This window comes from Aythya marila, assembly GCF_965140915.1.
Source record: "Aythya marila genome assembly, chromosome: 7".
Classification (NCBI taxonomy): domain Eukaryota; kingdom Metazoa; phylum Chordata; class Aves; order Anseriformes; family Anatidae; genus Aythya; species Aythya marila.
Window position 1 is genome coordinate 19,320,707 of NC_139048.1, and position 16,973 is coordinate 19,337,679.

At 39.9% G+C, this 16,973-nt stretch overlaps 1 protein-coding gene across 4 annotated transcripts in view; it reads left to right on the top strand.

Moving 5' to 3' along the window:
• Positions 1–16,731, top strand: part of LOC309880278 (WASH complex subunit 2-like) — a 34,859-nt gene extending 18,128 nt beyond the window's left edge. For 2 of the 4 annotated variants that reach the window (XM_082765056.1, XM_082765058.1), the window contains 12 exons: positions 770–936; positions 1,363–1,474; positions 2,423–2,605; positions 3,606–3,791; positions 5,097–5,225; positions 5,438–5,533; positions 7,536–7,637; positions 9,210–9,272; positions 9,960–10,172; positions 11,724–12,335; positions 12,935–13,109; positions 15,716–16,729. In XM_082765056.1, the coding sequence (XP_082621182.1) occupies positions 770–936; positions 1,363–1,474; positions 2,423–2,605; positions 3,606–3,791; positions 5,097–5,225; positions 5,438–5,533; positions 7,536–7,637; positions 9,210–9,272; positions 9,960–10,172; positions 11,724–12,335; positions 12,935–13,109; positions 15,716–15,852 (2,175 nt within the window). In that variant the 3' untranslated portion in view covers positions 15,853–16,729. Of the gene's footprint in view, positions 1–769; positions 937–1,362; positions 1,475–2,422; positions 2,606–3,605; positions 3,792–5,096; positions 5,226–5,437; positions 5,534–7,535; positions 7,638–9,209; positions 9,273–9,959; positions 10,173–11,723; positions 12,336–12,934; positions 13,110–15,715 lie in introns of all 4 variants that reach the window. The other 2 variants (XM_082765057.1, XM_082765059.1) reach the window with 2 other exon arrangements.
• Positions 16,732–16,973: the final 242 nt, after the last annotated feature.

The following is a 16,973-nucleotide window of genomic DNA, read 5'->3' on the forward strand; positions in this document are numbered from 1 at the left end:
TTGAGATAGGAACCACAGCCAGACTCTGATTGTGTTCATGTGCCATGGCTACCTCATTCCTCTGACTTGTTTGCAGCCAAGGAAGCTGATTCTTGGCTCAAATTAACTCTGGATCTGGGTAACAGAAGTTATGTGGAAGAGATAATTGTTATTTTCAATGTAATTTATAGAAAGGTCAATAATAAATGGAGGAGGCTGCTGCCAACAAACCTGACTTTAAAATATTGAAAGAGGAAAAAGTGGGTTTGCTTCCACTTACTGCCTTAATTTCTGTGAGGAAAGTTTAACAGTTCTAGATAGTCAGGGTGTTTGTTTGTTTGTTTTTTCAAGTGTGGGGATGGGAAAAATGAAATATAAATGACCAGCACTCTTAAGTGGTGTCCTACAACTTAATTGAAAATCAGAGGCACTAATAACTAAAAAAAATGGTCTGGAAAGCCTCTGAATTTACTCACATGAGTAGTATGACTGCAGTTTGCACCGATCTCACTTCTTGAGAGCAACTCTCAAGAAGTTGAACTAAAGTTGAAGAACTAAATATAATAGTAAAATATGTGTACACTGTTGTGCTGACAAATACTATATACCAAAAGGTGGCTGGGCCCTCTGCAAAGCGTGCACAATGTCAGTAGCTAACACAAAGGCAGGAAAAGAAACTGGTAGAGAGATGCAAGGACTGCCAAGATGTTGAACTGTTTCTGTTTGTAGAGAAGATGTGAAAGTGGCTTTGACCAAGACAAAAGAAACTTAAATGTTCCTTATTTTTCAGGAACACTGGAATGTCTCCAAGCCTTCTAAACTTCCTCCTTCAGAAGATAACCGAAAAGAGGGACCTACAAAATCAGCTAACACCATCAGTCAAGCTAAAGCTGTGAAGAAGACGAGCCTCTTTGAGGAAGAAGATGAAGAGGATTTATTTGCAATCACTAAAGAGAGGTGAAAATCCTTTGGGAGGAAACGGGAATGCTTTTTCAGAACAATTCAGCACTGTCCTCAAAACCTGACGGAGTCAGACATATTGAGTGTTGTCTCCTGTTAGTGTTATTGAGGAGGAAGTGGAGATGCTTGAGTGGGCTGGGCTGGGCTCTTTCACCTCTTTTATGTCTATGATGGATTGCTTTCCTCCCTACCACTGAACTGGGCAATCCATTTTCCTGCCTTTGATACCTTTTGATACTCTCCTCTCTTCACAAGAAAGCTGTGCGGATGAGAGGGGTGGTGGTACAATTGTTGACATGGTGAGGAAACATAGTCCTAGATCTGAGACCAGACCCTGCAAATGAAGTTATACTTAAACAGATGCAGTACATGGGCCCTGAAACTTTTGCATTGATCTTCAACTTTTCTCTTCCTCACCTGCAGCCAAAGAAAGCCACAGAAGGTATCACTGCTGTTTGAAGATGATGCTGTTAATGGAGAGTCACTCTTCAGTTCCCAATCAACACTGCTTCCTTCAGCTTCAAAGGCCACAGTGGTACCTTCTCTTTCTTTTAAAAATAATACAGAACACTTGCACAGTGTTTTCATAGGATATCTTCCTTGATAGATAATGTAAACCCAAACTGTTCTAGACAATAGTAGTTCTAGCAAACTTGGAAGGGGATCAGGGCAGACTGAATTCATACATGTAAAAATTTCTAACATCAGCCTAAAAGATTTCAAAATTGTCTTGATCACCAACCCTACACTTGTTTAATTTATGTTAAATGCATGTGCGTGTGTTAAGAGTTTTCAGCTGAAAGGTACCGCTAACAGGAACAGATAGCTTACTGCTGACTGTGAAGCTGGGATTTCATCCTTTGTGCCACCTTGGCCCAAGCTGACTGGCCCTCTGTGGAGGGCACTTATGCTGTCCTCTGTCTTGTGAGCTTAACCCACAGTGTGCTGTCTGTCTGGTTGTGCTTTGAAATATCAAGTAGGAATTGCAGAAGTTGAATTCAGCTGTATCTGTAGGACTCCCTGAACTTGTGTGCCCCTGCTCCCCAATTTTGCTTTTCTGGTTACCAGGAAGACAGTTGCGATGAACGTAATTATAATTCCAGGCCCTGTCTTTTTCAGTTTGGGTTCAGCATAGGCTTGGGAATAGAAAAAAAAAAAAACAACAGGCAAGCCATGGTCTGGCTGCTGGAAGTCTCAGGAACCAGTGCAGTAATTAAACAGGTTTCCCACAGCATCTGCTCTAAGCTTGCAGCTGCACTCTTCTCCTGGCACTCTTCATTCAGTCTTAAGAGACTATAGCAATAGAAATCAAAAGTCACAAATCAGAAAGCCCCATGGGAGCAAAGTAAGAGATGTCAAGCATGTTACCAGTGTCCACATAGACCCCTGCAGATAGCACACTGGGAGTCTGCTATCCCACAGCAATAAGTGCATCCTGTACACCAAGCAATTTTGTGTCAATAACGTTCTCTTAATTTTGCAGGAGAAAGTAAAACCAGCACAAGCACCACCTTTGTTTAGTGATGAAGAAAAGGAGGAAAAGGAAGATCTGCCAGATAAGGCAAAGTCTAACCAGGTAGAAGATACCTTGTGGTCTTTAGAAGAGCCTGGAGCAGTTCCCGTGTCTAGAGGAACAGATGTTGCAGGGCAGCATACAAAGGAAAAAGTGAGCGATTTTCTTACATTAATATGAAGCTTGGCAAAGGTTCAGTTTCAAAATTCAGTGGTGCTGCTTCGGGACAGAATTATTTTTCTGTATTGTGTCTGCTATTGCTAAAGAGAGAGTAATTCAATCTTTCTTTAGCAGAATTACTTGATCAAACAGACCAAAAATTGAGTAAATTACTTTTAAATTTGTTTTCCAGCTGGCATGCATGAGAGATTTCTGTTTGGCGTTTGTTTTTTTCCCCCTCCATACTGGACAAGGCAATCTTTATTCACATTCGTAGAGCTCTCCTTTCCGAAAAGCAGCCTATACTGATGCATAGGCTTTGTAAAGCTCAGTAACTTTATTTTTTGAGCATACTGTTTGGTGAATTATAAATGGTTTGGGTAGCTGTAGAAATGTGTCTCTTGGAATCGTGAGTTTCTCCTGGGTTCCACTGTTTACAAAATGAGATTTTAGTGCATTATTGAAGAAGCTTCAGCAGAATTTACTCTTGGGTATTCTCCTACTGAGTGATTGCTGGAGAATTACCAGCTGATGGGTTTCCAGGGTGCTATTATCACACTGTGTTTTCCTGATCACATTCAGTGTTCAGGTAGTGCTGCCTACTCCAAGGAATCTCAAGTTGCATGAACTCGGTGCCTCATAGATAATATCAAAACTGTTGTATGCAGCTTCGTGGAGCAGAGACAGCCTCACTTATAGATGGGGAGGAAACCTTATGCAGAAAGCTGCTTATCAACAGCACTGTGGTGTTAAGGTACCAGGAGGAAGCCTTTGTTCCTTTCAGAGCCATAAAGTGTGTCCTTTATATTGAAATCTACCTTGGTAATCTGCGTATTGCTATTCTGTCTGTTTAGGAAAAATGAATTGAATTTAGTAGTCTGCTATGATACCAGATTACAGAACTCTGACCACTGCTGGCATTTAAACAGTAAAGTTTAGTTGTTTGGGGGGGCAAACCTGAACTAAATAAAACTTGATGTTTTTATTTATTTTGGTGGAGCCTTTTGCAGCAACATCTTTGGAGCCAGCGAGCAATTCAGATTTGTTTGCAACATCACCACCAGCTCTGGAGAAAGATGTCAAGACCCAAGCTAAGAAAGTGTTAAGCTTGTTTGATGAGGAGGAAGAGGAGAGACTGGAAGATGATGGCACTAAAAATGCACAGAAAGAAATTGGTGTGGTGAGTCTAGAGACGTTCTTGAACAGAGAAACAATATTTCTGCCTCTATACCTCTCCTATTATAGGCAAGGTTTTGTTTTTACCCTCCCTTCTCTGCAAGTCATTAAGTTCAATCTCTTTCGAATTTTAAACTTCCAAATTCTTGGATGATAAATGATTCCTATGCTTCCCTATGATCCCGAATCTCTCAAAGCTTTCCTGGAAAGCATTCAGCAGTCAGCATCTAACATCCATGGAGTGATTAAGGTGCTGAAATGCATAATCATGCAAAAACCACAATAGATGATTTAGGAACCTAATCTTTTTAGCAGGGAAATCTGAAAGGTACGACTATTTTGAGTGTTTGTCTCAGTCTAGCATGTGTTTTGTGTATGGATGCTACTAGACCTGTATCAGGTCTACATATGTCTAGGCATACACAGCACATCTAGCTCTCTAAAAATTTGACCTGGCTTTTGATGTAAAGTTAAAACTGATGCATGGAAAGGCTGAGAATGGAGCAGTTATAAAAAAAAAAAAAAAAAAAAATGTAGAACAGGAAGAGTGGACCAAATATGATATGCTGGAAGCTGCTTAGATAGCAGCTGATACCAGTTGGCTTGCCAGATCATGGAGGGCTGATAAGGTGCTCTATTTGACTGTCAACCTTCCCTACCACTCAGCAGCGAAGTTGAAAGTACATGTTTTTGCCAAAGGCAGACGTTATGTTATTTTCTTCATGATGGGGGTGCTTTTGCTTTAAAGGGAGGAGAATGGGAACTCTGTCAACCAGAACAGCTTTACAGGACTTTGTCTTTTGTCTTTCTTCTCCTTTTTTTTTTTTTTTTTTTTTTTTTTTTTTTTTTTTTTTTTAATTAAAGGTAGCTCAGAAAAATAATTACCCAGATTCTCTTCTTTTCACTTCTGTCCTGCACCTTCATCTGAACAATTCAAGGCACAAAAGTGTCTTGCTAAAATATAAACCTTCCTGTACAGTCATGATACCATACTGAAAAAATTTTCCTCCTCCTAGGGACATGTAATGAGTAAGGAATAGAAGCTGGCTTTCAGGTCAGCGGACAGGTACATTTTGGTTAATGTCTTCTCATAAAAATGAACTATTAATACATGTATTTACTTTGTAGGTTTTTCAAATTTAGTCAGTGAAAAATGCAACTGATAGTTAACGTATTTTTGTTGCTAAGGCTGTAGTGCAGCCTCGAGTGAATTATAAGCTGTCTTATTACTAGGCAAGTAAACCCATGAACTAGATGCCCTCAGCAGGGAGGGGTTTTTTCATAGTGCGGACCTTTCTCTTCCTTTCAGCCTTCCAAGAAAAGCACTCGTCCCAAAAGCACTGGAGTCTTTCAAGATGAAGAGCTTCTTTTCAGTCACAAACTTCAGAAGGACAATGATCCAGACGTTGACCTCTTTGCCAGCCCCAAGAAGTCGGTGGTGAGTTCAAAGCCCTCCTCTAAACCTTCTACTTAAAAATGGTCTTTGAAGTGTGCAACCTACCAGTATTGCTTGTTTGTACGTCACTTAAAAGTCCCTGATCTCCAGGGACGGCCAAATGCTAAAATCAGTTCAGGCATCACAGGCAGAAGGAGACATGCTTTTGATCAGTGACACTGTTATTTATTTATTTTTATCGTCTCTCTCTTCAGTCTGCAAACTGTATCCTGAAACCATCATCTGGAGGAGGGCTTTTTGGGGATGATGATGAAGATGATCTCTTCAGTACTGCTAAAACAAGCCCTCCGGTATCTGGTCCTCTATTATAAATGACTTTTGTAAAAGACTTTGGAAAGACGTGTATAAAAGGGATTTTTTCCATGTGTGTTTCCACAAGAAATGAAATGAATTAATCTTTTTTAAGAGAATAGAAATGTCTCCTGTGACCCTGAAGACCTAAGTAACAAATAGATGCAACAAATCTCCCAAAATTGGGATGTGAGGAGTAGATTATTTTCATCTTTGCATGCCACTGGGATGGGCTTAGGTTTTAGAGAATATACCTGAGCAGAAATCATAGTGGAGTTATGTTTGTATTATTCAGGGTCTGACTGGTTTAACAGGCAGGGAGATGGTAGGACTTCAGCTTACACCTTCTCTGCTCCAAAGGGCAACGAGGTTCTTTAGGCTCAGCATGCTTTGTGGAAGAGCTAGCACAGATGGCCAGACTCAAATCTGCCTTTCCAGGTTACAGATTGCCTACAGATATAGCTTCACAACCAAACTGTGGAAAACAGATTAAAAAATTACACTTCCTTCCCTGAGGCATTCACTATTTGTATGACACCTGATTTGTCACTGCAATAAGAAGCAGCTTGAACCGCTTCTATAGTAGTTCAGATAAACCTGTTTTAATTTGCACTGTAGTGGACTAGCTGTGTAGTTACCCTTTTAGATGGATAAGGGCTGTAACCTTATTCTGGTCTATCTTCCTGTGACCAGCTTCTTCAAGGAATAGCTACGCTTTCACCAAAAACTACTGAGATTCACATACTTGCATATCACTGAGAGGTCTCTTTGAGTAGACTTAATTTTTTTGTTAGTTTCTTATAGAGTTTAGAACTAAGGGGTTTTACTAACTTTATAAAGGTAACAAGGGGAAGCATCTGTTACTTCAAAATAACCTTTTAAATGCGAAAGAATAGACGTGATTATGTTTTTCTTTTCAATAGGCATAACAGTTTGGATAAGAAATCATGATTGAATATCTAGTACAGGAACTGCAGATCATTAGTACAGTGGCAGATTGTTGATCTTAAACCATAGCTGCCTGGCAGCATTGTTCTGGGGAAAAAAATAAGCTGACTTTCCTACCCTGAAGAATACAGACTGTAGAGAGCTCATTTGTTCCTTTCTATCTTTACTGTTTTGTCTATTAAGTGCAAGAACCCACATTCAGTAACTACTGCAAATGCCCTGGTTTTAGAAACAGGCCATTTACGGAACAAAACTAGATCTCTACTTTTCCATCTTTCATTGTGTTTGTCTACCCAATGATATTCTTGCCAACTTGTAATATTAGCAACTGAAGTCTCACTTTCTTCCCTGTGATTCATGCATGACTGAGCCTTACTTGATAACTTATGCTGTTAAAGTCTGCAGATTGGTTTAATTTAAGGTAATGAATGTGTTAAAATGTTCTTGATCACTGGATTGTTTTTAGAGTGCAAGCAGCTGCAGTAATGAACTGGGCTGCATTACGGGTGGTTTGAGGTCAAAGTCCTAACATGCGTTCTAAACTGCTACTCTAAATGTATTTACAGTTTAATTTAATCTATTTTCAGGTTGTTAGCTGAAAGTTAGGCTGGAAAACTGGCAATATTTCCTGGAAACTGTTTCTCTGAGGACTGTAGAAGGGGTGGTCTTAGTTAATTAGTGCTTGGCAGCTATGTACAGAGCCTGCTTGCTTGAATCCATAAAAATAGCAGTGTTGCTTAGCTATCTTTGTACCTTTATTTTCCCCACTGTCCTGTCTATGAGGACAGCATATATATGCATTCAGAAGCATATCCAAACTCACTTTATTTTTTAGTATAGACAACAAAGGCATGGGTAGGTTAAAAGTATGGTAGAGTGGAAGGCCCTTGCTATTGTGACCAAAAAGCAATGCCTGTGCATTGCAGACTCAAAAGATGTTGGTAGTTTTCTTTGCAAATGGAAATGAGATTGTAAAAATCTTTGCTTGTTTTGTTGTTCTGCTGATTGTGCTTTTTACCAATTCATGTGGATTTGTGCGCTTAATGTTTTCAGAAAACAGTGGAGAAGAAAACAGTTAAAGCCAGTTCGAGCCCTCCCTTGGAAGATGCTTTAAGTGCCAAACAAGATGAAGGTCCGAAGACAGTTACTACAGAGGCAAGTACTGAAATCTTGTGTCTTGAACAATATGCACAGGATAAGGAGATGTTTTAAGATCAAAACTAATGCCTGAATTCACTGGCTACAAAGCTGCAGAAATGCAGTAATGCATGGCCATACTTATCTCTGCTTATCAACAGCAGCATAAATTTAAGTTAACTGCTAGAAGTTGAAATGCTGTTGACAGTGTTTTATTCGTTACCCACATGCTTATGAGGGCAAAGTGCAGGGTGGTGAAGAACTAGGCTTCAGGTGCAGTTTGATAGAAAAATGTGTGATTTGATCACTTAGTCATTCTTTGAATTGCCAGTGTCTGATGGAGTGAATGTTATCTTTAAAGTACAGGTAGGCTTCCTCAGAAAGGAGATTATGGCATATGGTACAAATCTGTGGCTGTTGAGAATCTTTTCTTGAAGGCTTTATGAGGAGCAAACGAGACTCCTACTCCTGTTCTTAATCTTGCAGAAACAGCATATCACAGAGAGGCAGTCTGGATCTGAAGTCTGTCTTGTCTCATCAGAGATGCTTGTTTGATTTCCAGCTGTAGGAAACGAGCTTTTCATCTTCTGGGAAAGGGGGTGGCTGTATTTTGCCTCCTGGGTTGAGGAACACAGAGCAAGCCTGTCTTCCCTTTTGGTGAAGTACTCCTTGACGTGGAGAACCACACTTGTCAGGCCTTTTTTTGTAGCTACTGGTAAGGTTCCTGTGCAAGGTTCAGCCAAATCCCATGTGCATTTAAATGGAGAATAATTTCAGGTAGCAGGGTTCTTCTGTCATGCTATGAAGTCCCCCAAAACAGTGTACAAACCCTCAGTGACCAATCACACCAATGGCAGTATGGCCCAGCTCATAAAACCAGTTAGATCAGACACTTGTAGCGAGCAAACCCTGGACAAACACCTCTGTTGATCTGGTTTATCCCCAGGTCCTAGAACTGATTCAAATCTTCAGACCACCAAGCTGCTCTTGCTCATTTAGTCTGCTGGTCTTATTTCTGGTACTGATGGTCTGCCTTCTGTAGAGGAGCACTCCCTTCTTAGAAGCTGTTTTCCTTTTGAGCTAAGAGGTTTTATTCTATAACCCTCTTCTATTCTAAGTGTGCTGCATTAAAGTCTGTGGCCCTATTATAGCTGGTTACAAAGAGAAGACAAGTTCATTATATCATGATCTGGCAGCATGGCCTCAGAGGATCTTAGGGGAAGGAACAAGCAAGGAGGAACAGTGGCTGTCAGAATTTGATTTGACAAGAGTCATGTGTGACATGGAGAAGATGGAAGTTGTAGAGTTACTATGGTAAAGCATAATATCAGATTCAAAGAGGGTGGAACAAAGATGCCATAATGGCCATAGGGCTATGATGTTGGGAACTGAGAAGTTGAAAATTGAATGACTATAGCTGTGGTACTGGGATGTAATGAGATGCCTCGATAACAAGGTATTCCAGAAGAAGCTGGTAAGCAGTGAGCTGGTTTCTTTATTTAGATATATTAAAATGTAAGCTATGGTCTGGTTGAAGATGTTGATATTAACTTGTCCAGCTGTTGTTTAATCCAGTGTAATTTTGTGCAGAAATCTACAGGTCCTGTTCCCATTAAAACCAAAGAGCCCTCATCTCGGATTGGAAAGTTACAAGTAATTACTTTATTGGCATTTTGACTTTCAAAAAAAAAAATTTTTAAAATCTTCCTTGCCTTACTGATGGCTCTCCCTGAAACAAAATCTTTTTACTTCCCTACCTTACTCTTGCAATTTTTTTTCAGATTACGTTCTATATTGCTACTTTTTTTCCTGTATTGCATGTTTAACATTATTTCCCCCTTCTCACCTTTCAGAGTTGACTATGAGCAATGCTATTTAACTCTATCTGGGGGCAGAGGGTGGGCTGCTTGTTGGCCTGCTAATCTACTCAGCACTACTTTAAGTATGTTCAGAGACTTTTAGGGGTTTTGAGTTTTGGTTGCTTCCCTCTCTGATATGAAAAATCTAATAACTATCTATATTACTGTATTACTAATGTCAGAGCCAGTCTTTTCCTCAGACAGGATACTGAGACACATAGATTTTTGCCTGATGTAGAGTGGCCATGCTGTTCTTGGAGCTTTATACAGGATAATAGTGTTGAGCACTCAACAGATTTAGTGAGACAGATGACGTGGGAAATGCAGAAGTGAGTAGATATGAGAGAGAGGCCAGGTACTCTTAGGAGTAGAACTTGAATGCCTAAGCACGCTTGCTGCTTCTCTGGAGCCATGCCTGCTCTTGAGCAGTATTAACATGATTTCTTTGTGTGTGTTTGTATGTTTTTTCTCTATTTTGTAGGCTAACTTAGCTATTAACCCTGCAGCCTTACTTCCTGGTGCAATGCCTAAGGTCTCCAACATAAAGTCCCCCTTGCCGGTTTTGGACACTCCACTGAATGAACCCAGCGATGTACAGAACAGTGAAGCCTTCCCTGCTGCAGGAAACAATGAGGAACTGGGTGTAAGCTTTGATCAGCCTATGCAAGCGGATACCTTGCACAGTGCCAATAAGGTAACCTCGGTATTTAACAGGATAGAAAAGGGGATTCAAAACAGGCTGTTCTCTTTCGGAAACCTATGTTTTGCCATGCAAATTCTGCTATCAGTGTAGTCTATCTGAATAAAGGTGTGGAAATCTAATCCACTGTACCAGGCCAATGAAGAGAAGCACAAGTTTACTGCATTCTTAGCTCTGTAAGGGACTTACACATATGCCCAATTCAGTCCCTTTTTAAGGCACATGCATACAGCACCCAAACACATTGTTGTTCCCTATAGGTTGAAGGTATTTTAGTCTAATACCTTGTACTGTCTTGAAGGGTGCCAGCATGAAAAACATAAGGCATTTCTCTAGGCTAACTATAAAATACATTATAGACAGCTGCTGTAGCAAGATGTCAAGGACATGTTACTGCTGGAGGTTGAGCTTTATCCCCTCTGTGGATAAACATGTTGTGCTGTCCTGAACTGTCAGTCATAATTCTTTTTCAGACAAAAGTTCAAAAAAAGCCCTTAAAGACAAAACTCAAAAGAAAATAAAACAACAACAAAAAAATACCACACAACCCCCCTAAGCAAACAAAACATGCAAACCAAAAAACAAACAAAATAAACCCAGCCACAAACAAAGAAGTTACAGCTTTTGAAATGGTAGATCTGTCTCCTGGCTCACTTGTTTTTTATTCCTACCTTTTTCTTAATGGACTGCAAAAGACATTCTACTTAAGGATTTAACGGTTCTTTAAAAAAATCTTGAATCATACAGTTAAGACTTGGTCTGGGTGTTAATAACAGGGAAGATGAGGTTGAACTGATGTTTACTACTTGTGTGCCCATGTGGTGTATCATAGAGGCTATAATGGAAACTTGCAGGAGGATGTGTTTTCATAAAAAGCAATGAAATTAAATGGAAAATGTAATTAGTCATGACCTAGACTAACTGTGCACCACAGAAGTTTCTGGATTAGCAAAGTGTCTGATTAAAGTAGTGCCTAAAGTCAGAAGGTTAATGTGATTTGCTGACCTGTGTTGTGACTCTCTTCTTTCAAGTCCTATTGCTTTTGCACCCCCGTTCTACCTGCTGTGGAATGACTAGCAAATCAAAAGTCCTGAGTTATTTTCAGAATATTTTCTTACTGCAAGCTACTCCGAGCTTGAATGTCCAGATTCCTTCCTGCAAAATAGGGAGGGTGGATAATGCTGAGATGATGATGGTTCTTGCTGCTTCTCTCTCTGAGCAGATAATGATTTAGTTTCATCATTCCTTGCTCAGAATTCACAACTAAACACTTGCTTAAATGTACAGGTAGCTGCTGAAGTTACGTAAACCAGCATTATAAGCAAAACTTGGAGTTAATTTGGTTTCAGTGTGCTAGTATGAAACGGGTACTGTGTTAATTGGATGTGTTATGAAGGCAGAAAATGTTATAAGGGAACAAAATGTGAATCCTAATGTCTCTTTCATAAATTTGTTGTTATTGGTGTTTTTTTTTGTTTTATTTTGTTTGTTTGTTTGTTTGTTTGTTTGTTTTCCTTTATATATAACCCTGCTCTTTTCTTGCAGACCAGGATCAAGGTTACAGGAAAACGAAGACCTCCTAGCAGAATGGCCCGCCGTCTAGCTGCACAAGAGTCTGGTGAGAGTGAGGAGGTAAACAGCGCTAAAGAACTGCAATTCTCACTACCAAAACAGAGGTCACCAATAGAGAACGTAAAGGAGCCTCTTGTTACTGAAGGAGAGTCCAAGGAAAATGGCTTTCTCTCTGGCTTGTCACTACCGGCTCATGGCAGCGTTCTTTCTGCTGGGACAAACAAAATCCTTCCTCCAGAATCCACGGATGAAGGAGATGATATATTTGAATCAGAAGACCTTTTTGCAAGCAGCTCAGCATCCAGAACAGCTGCACAGTCAAAGCTGAAGAAGGAAATTCCAGACAATGTGTCTAACGCACCTATTAAGGGCAGAGAGAAAAAGCCTGATCTGTCTGTTCTGGGTAATCAGAACAGCAATGATCTCTTCCAGTCTGTACAGAAAAAATCATCATCGAAAAGCAGCCCTATACCCTTTTTGGAGGAAGAGGAAGATTCTCTCTTCACCAGTCAGAAAACTGGAAAGAAGGAGTTGAGATCTTCTGTCCGGCAAGCTGTTGACCCTACTGCACAAGACATCTTTGAGGTAATGGTTGAAGCTTGCTGGAAAGAGTAGGATGAAAAGCCTGCCATGTTGGCCTTTTTGATCCCCAGGGTTTTATGCAGAAGTTTCTACTTAAACATATGCTGAATGGTGGTTGTTGTAGGACTGGGGGTGTGCAGGAGAATGAGTGAGGTAAATTGTCAATTATATTTTGATATTGGGCAACAGAAACCCTTTATTTGGATGTTCATCTGTTTATTAGCAAAGGTGGATTCTTAACACAGAGCAGACGCATCAATGAATGTGCTGTGATGACATCCCTGTGTTTATGACCATTTTCAAAGTAGTGAAGTATTTGGTTCCTTTTTGTTACTTGCCTGTTCAATGCACATTAGCTCAAATAGATCTTTAAAGGAGGAATGGATTTGGCAGACTGGAGAGGTGATACAAGTATCTCTGTATTGTACTTGACCTGTGCACAATCCCACACTAGGGCACTTACCCTTGGGGACAAGGGACTGAAAATTCTCAGGTTTGTCAATGCTGTCAGTCTTCTAAACATCTTAGCTGCTGTGTACAGGTAATGACTATTCTTTTGAAGTGTAGTGTGTGTTGATGATCTCTCTGTACTTTGCTCTAAGGATGATATATTTGCTACTGAGGCAATTAAACCAATGACGAAAACAAAAGAGAAGATGCCAGAGACTAACCTGTTTGATGATAACATTGATATCTTTGCGGATCTCACCATAAAACCAAAAGAAAGGAACGCCAAGAAAAAGGTGGAACAAAAATCCATATTTGATGATGATATGGGTAAGTGTCTAATGTCTTGTTACTAATCTCATAATATTGTCCAGAGTCATGTTTTCCAGAGATGTTTTAGAACCCTTTGCTGTCCTTAACTATGAGCTGCTCTCAAGTCTCTGGATATATTTGGATTTTACCCCTGGATGAGAACTTCTTAGATCTGTAGAAACAGCACAGGATCTAAATGGTTTAGGAAAGCGTATAAAAGTCCTCTTTTGAAATGAGGAATAATTTAATTTCTGTAGAGATTTTCTTATCTGTGGGAATTAGAAAATTTCTCATCTGGAGTAAGAGACTAATCTCATCCTGTTACAGCACTAAGAGATATGCTCTCTGTTTAATTTGCACAGCTTCTTGTATCCTGTTTTCAGATGAATCACTAATGATGTGAAGAGATCGGCATCTTTCCTCACATCCCACCTATTCAGATTGAATCTGATTCATCACAGTTTTGCTTGTGCTACTCTTAAGCACGCAAATGTGATGGAATGACCTGGCTGAAGTCTCTAAAGATGTTAGAAAACTTGCCAGAGAATGAAAACATTGAGATTTAAAAATCTTCTGAATTGATATAAAAAATAACACAGATTTGCAAGTAAGATATTTGAAATATGGATGGGATCAACAAAAATATTTGTCTGTTTTTTTGCTATATGTAGCCTATATCAAACAAAAGGACTTCTGAAACAGCTACCCCTTCTAAATAGTTTTGCACAAAAAATCAGAACCTCACATTGAAAAACAATTTGAGAGTGTCACTTGAAAGGAACTTGGAAAATTAGTCACAATAGAGCCTGTTTTTGCTTCTGCTTTTGACATCTACTCTGGTCCTAGAGCTTGTTGTCTCTTACATGTGATGTTGATGCCTACAAGCAGCTACAGCATCCTGTTATCTGATAGAGTTTGTTTTCCTCTAGAGCATTGACTGTTTTGTGGTGCAGCTATAGGTATGCAGCTTTTTAGTGCCCAAAACTGTGGAGTTTCAGAAGCCCAACAGGAGCATAGGGAAGATAGTTGATAGTGAGGATGCTCTCTTGGCTGTAGGCTAGTAGAACAGGCACTTTCCTACCATGTAGGTTAAGGATTGGCTTCAGGGATTGTGGTAGCACTTCATTTAGGCTGAATGTTGCTGTCCTAGAAAATCCTTTCTACTGCAAATAGCTGGATGCAGTTTGGTAGGGTGGAGGAGGCAAGCTGCTTGCTTTCTTTGCCCTACTGCAGCTTTGTGTCATTATTTGGTACATTTGTGGTAAGCTTGTGGTTGCACATTAGGAGGAATTTGTATTTCACATCTTTATTCTAGCCTCCTCAGTGACCTTATGGCTGATGACACAAACAGCTTAATCAACAGCCATCACTGCCCATCTGGGACAGTCCAAGAAAAATGGAGATTGAGCTTTTTTTGTGCATTGACAAATGCTGTTTTCCATGACCAAAACTCTCTCCTCTTTCCTAAACCTTGTTATAAAATGTGAGTGATGCCGCTTACTGCTGATGTCACTCACTGTACTTCCCAGCTGGCTGTGAATCTAATCCATGTGATAGGTTTTTGCTGTGGAGTGATGCCAGTAAGGGATTACTTTATTTTACTGCTGTTCTAAACTGCTCTTGTGCTGAGATGCTTTCCTGGATTATTCCCGTGTAATCTTTTATGATAATCACAACAGCAAACATACCAGAGAGGAAGAAGCAGTGAGGACAGACAGGCGAGTGTGCTGTGATAGGCTACTTCTTGCTTGGCCTCTGCTCACGGTTAAGATATATGTTGAAGTCTGGAATATTGGCATTCATCCTCTGGACAAGTAAATAGCTATGAACCTCAGTGTAAGGTGTGTTTTCTAAATAGGGATTCATGACTAGCCTTGTGAATTGCTGTGAGGTATCTGACTCACTAGTCACTTCAGTGTTTGTACTGTAGAAACTGTCTTCTTCCAGGAGTATAGCCACACACGAGCAGCCCTAGCCCCAGCAAGAACTGCAGGTCTATGGGCTCTGCTGCTGATACAGGGTATCTGTGTTGGAGGGTTTCCTCTTACCTGTTGTCCTTTAGGATAGCAGTCAGAGCAGTCTGCCTCCTTGCATCTTAGCTGTGCCCTATTCTCAAGTGATATATGCTGTGTTTTTATTCTGCCATAGGTTAAAGATTCTCTCTATGGCTAGCAGATGCCACAATAGCTCCTAGCAAGTACTGGTTTTCTCTTGTGATCTTCTTTGACACCAGTCTTGGCTACTCTTGGAGTCTCTCAAGTTCTTCAGACACCAATGTTCTAGATAAGTGGAAGGTTATCTGGAACTTGCACAATGAAACTTATTGTGGAGGTTTAACTTATTAGTATTTCTCAAATGCTTCTGAGAGTTCAGACGTTATAAAATACAAGTATTATTCTACTTTACCGAGAAGAAAAAATGTTCTTGATTTGACTTACAGCTAACAGCTCCCACGTATGTCCTTACAAATAGATGTAGAATTGCAAGCAGCAGGAAAGCATTTGTTTATCACAGAATGTCCTTGGCAGTCCCTGTTGTGTGTTGGGGACTTTTCTGTACAATGTTACTTCTGTTTAGCAGTTAATTCCCATTAAAAGCATCTTTTTTTTTTTCTTCCCCTCTAGATGATATCTTCTCTAGCAGCCAAACCAAGATACCCACTCCCAAAAGTAGATCTTCCCAGACAGCCTCGGAAGTGAAGTCTGAAAGCAAGGCACTGAGCACATTTGATGACCCACTGAATGCCTTTGGAGGCCAGTAGCCAAGGGGAATGTGTTGCACAGAGGAGGCCTTCCTTATGCTCTGTCTCATACACTGGATTCCCTAATCCAGTAGAGCTGAAATGAGAGCTGTGGATATGTAAATGACAGATTACCCATTATAAATAGTTAGTATGCTCTTTTACTGGGTTTAATTACTCTTAATGATATATTAAAAAAGGATGGTAACCTGCTATTTTTTTCTATGGTGGCCAGATGAATATAGCCTGTGCAATACCTGCGACGAAGTAATCTATTATGCAAAGTATAGTTTGTTTTATTGAACAGAGCTATAGAGAAAATCATTGATATTGTTAAATAGTAAATGGAGTCTGTTAAATTAGATCCGTCTGTACGTTTTGCTTTCTACTTTACCACTTGTTAAGGACATCTACATTGTGCCTGGAAAATAACCCAAACTACTGCCATGCTTTGTCTAAGCCTGCTATCAGTCTCCTGAGCTAATGTTAGCATAAGGCAGGATTCTGTCTGTTATTAGGTATAGCTCTTAGATATATCTAATCAAGCACTTGGAGCAGGAATTGATACCAGGTAGAGATCAGTTATTTCATACTGGCAGCTAATACAGTCGATAAAAATAAATGCTTAAAACTTCTCTGCCATTGTGTGTTACAGAAGAGTACCTAGTGTTCTATGAGAACCATAGAAACCTAACGTTGTCTTCTATTCAAGTTGTAAGCCACTAAATGAGACTTCGGCCTGCTTGGATTTGTCAAAGCTTTGCAAATAACACTTCCCCATCAGTCCATCTATACTGAGCATGCTTGGTCACTTCAGCGTTGACAAGCTTATGTGAATTCCTTAATGCAGCGGCTCACTTGTGGCAAAGGCTTGGATCACCTCTTACTGTCTGCTTTTCTTTCCTATCTGTAACACATCATAGGCTGTTTACAGGAACTTGTTATTTTGTGTAAGCTCTCTAACTCTCTACTGTATTTGGCTTAACCTTCTTGGTTTCCTTATTTTCTAGATTATCCTTGTGGAAAGGATGTAATTAATCATATTTCATGTCCAAGCAGAGCAAATGTATAAATTTTACTAGTGACTGCCTGAATTTCTAACTTTTAAACTAGGCGTGCTGTTTTTATGATAGGAGTGTCCT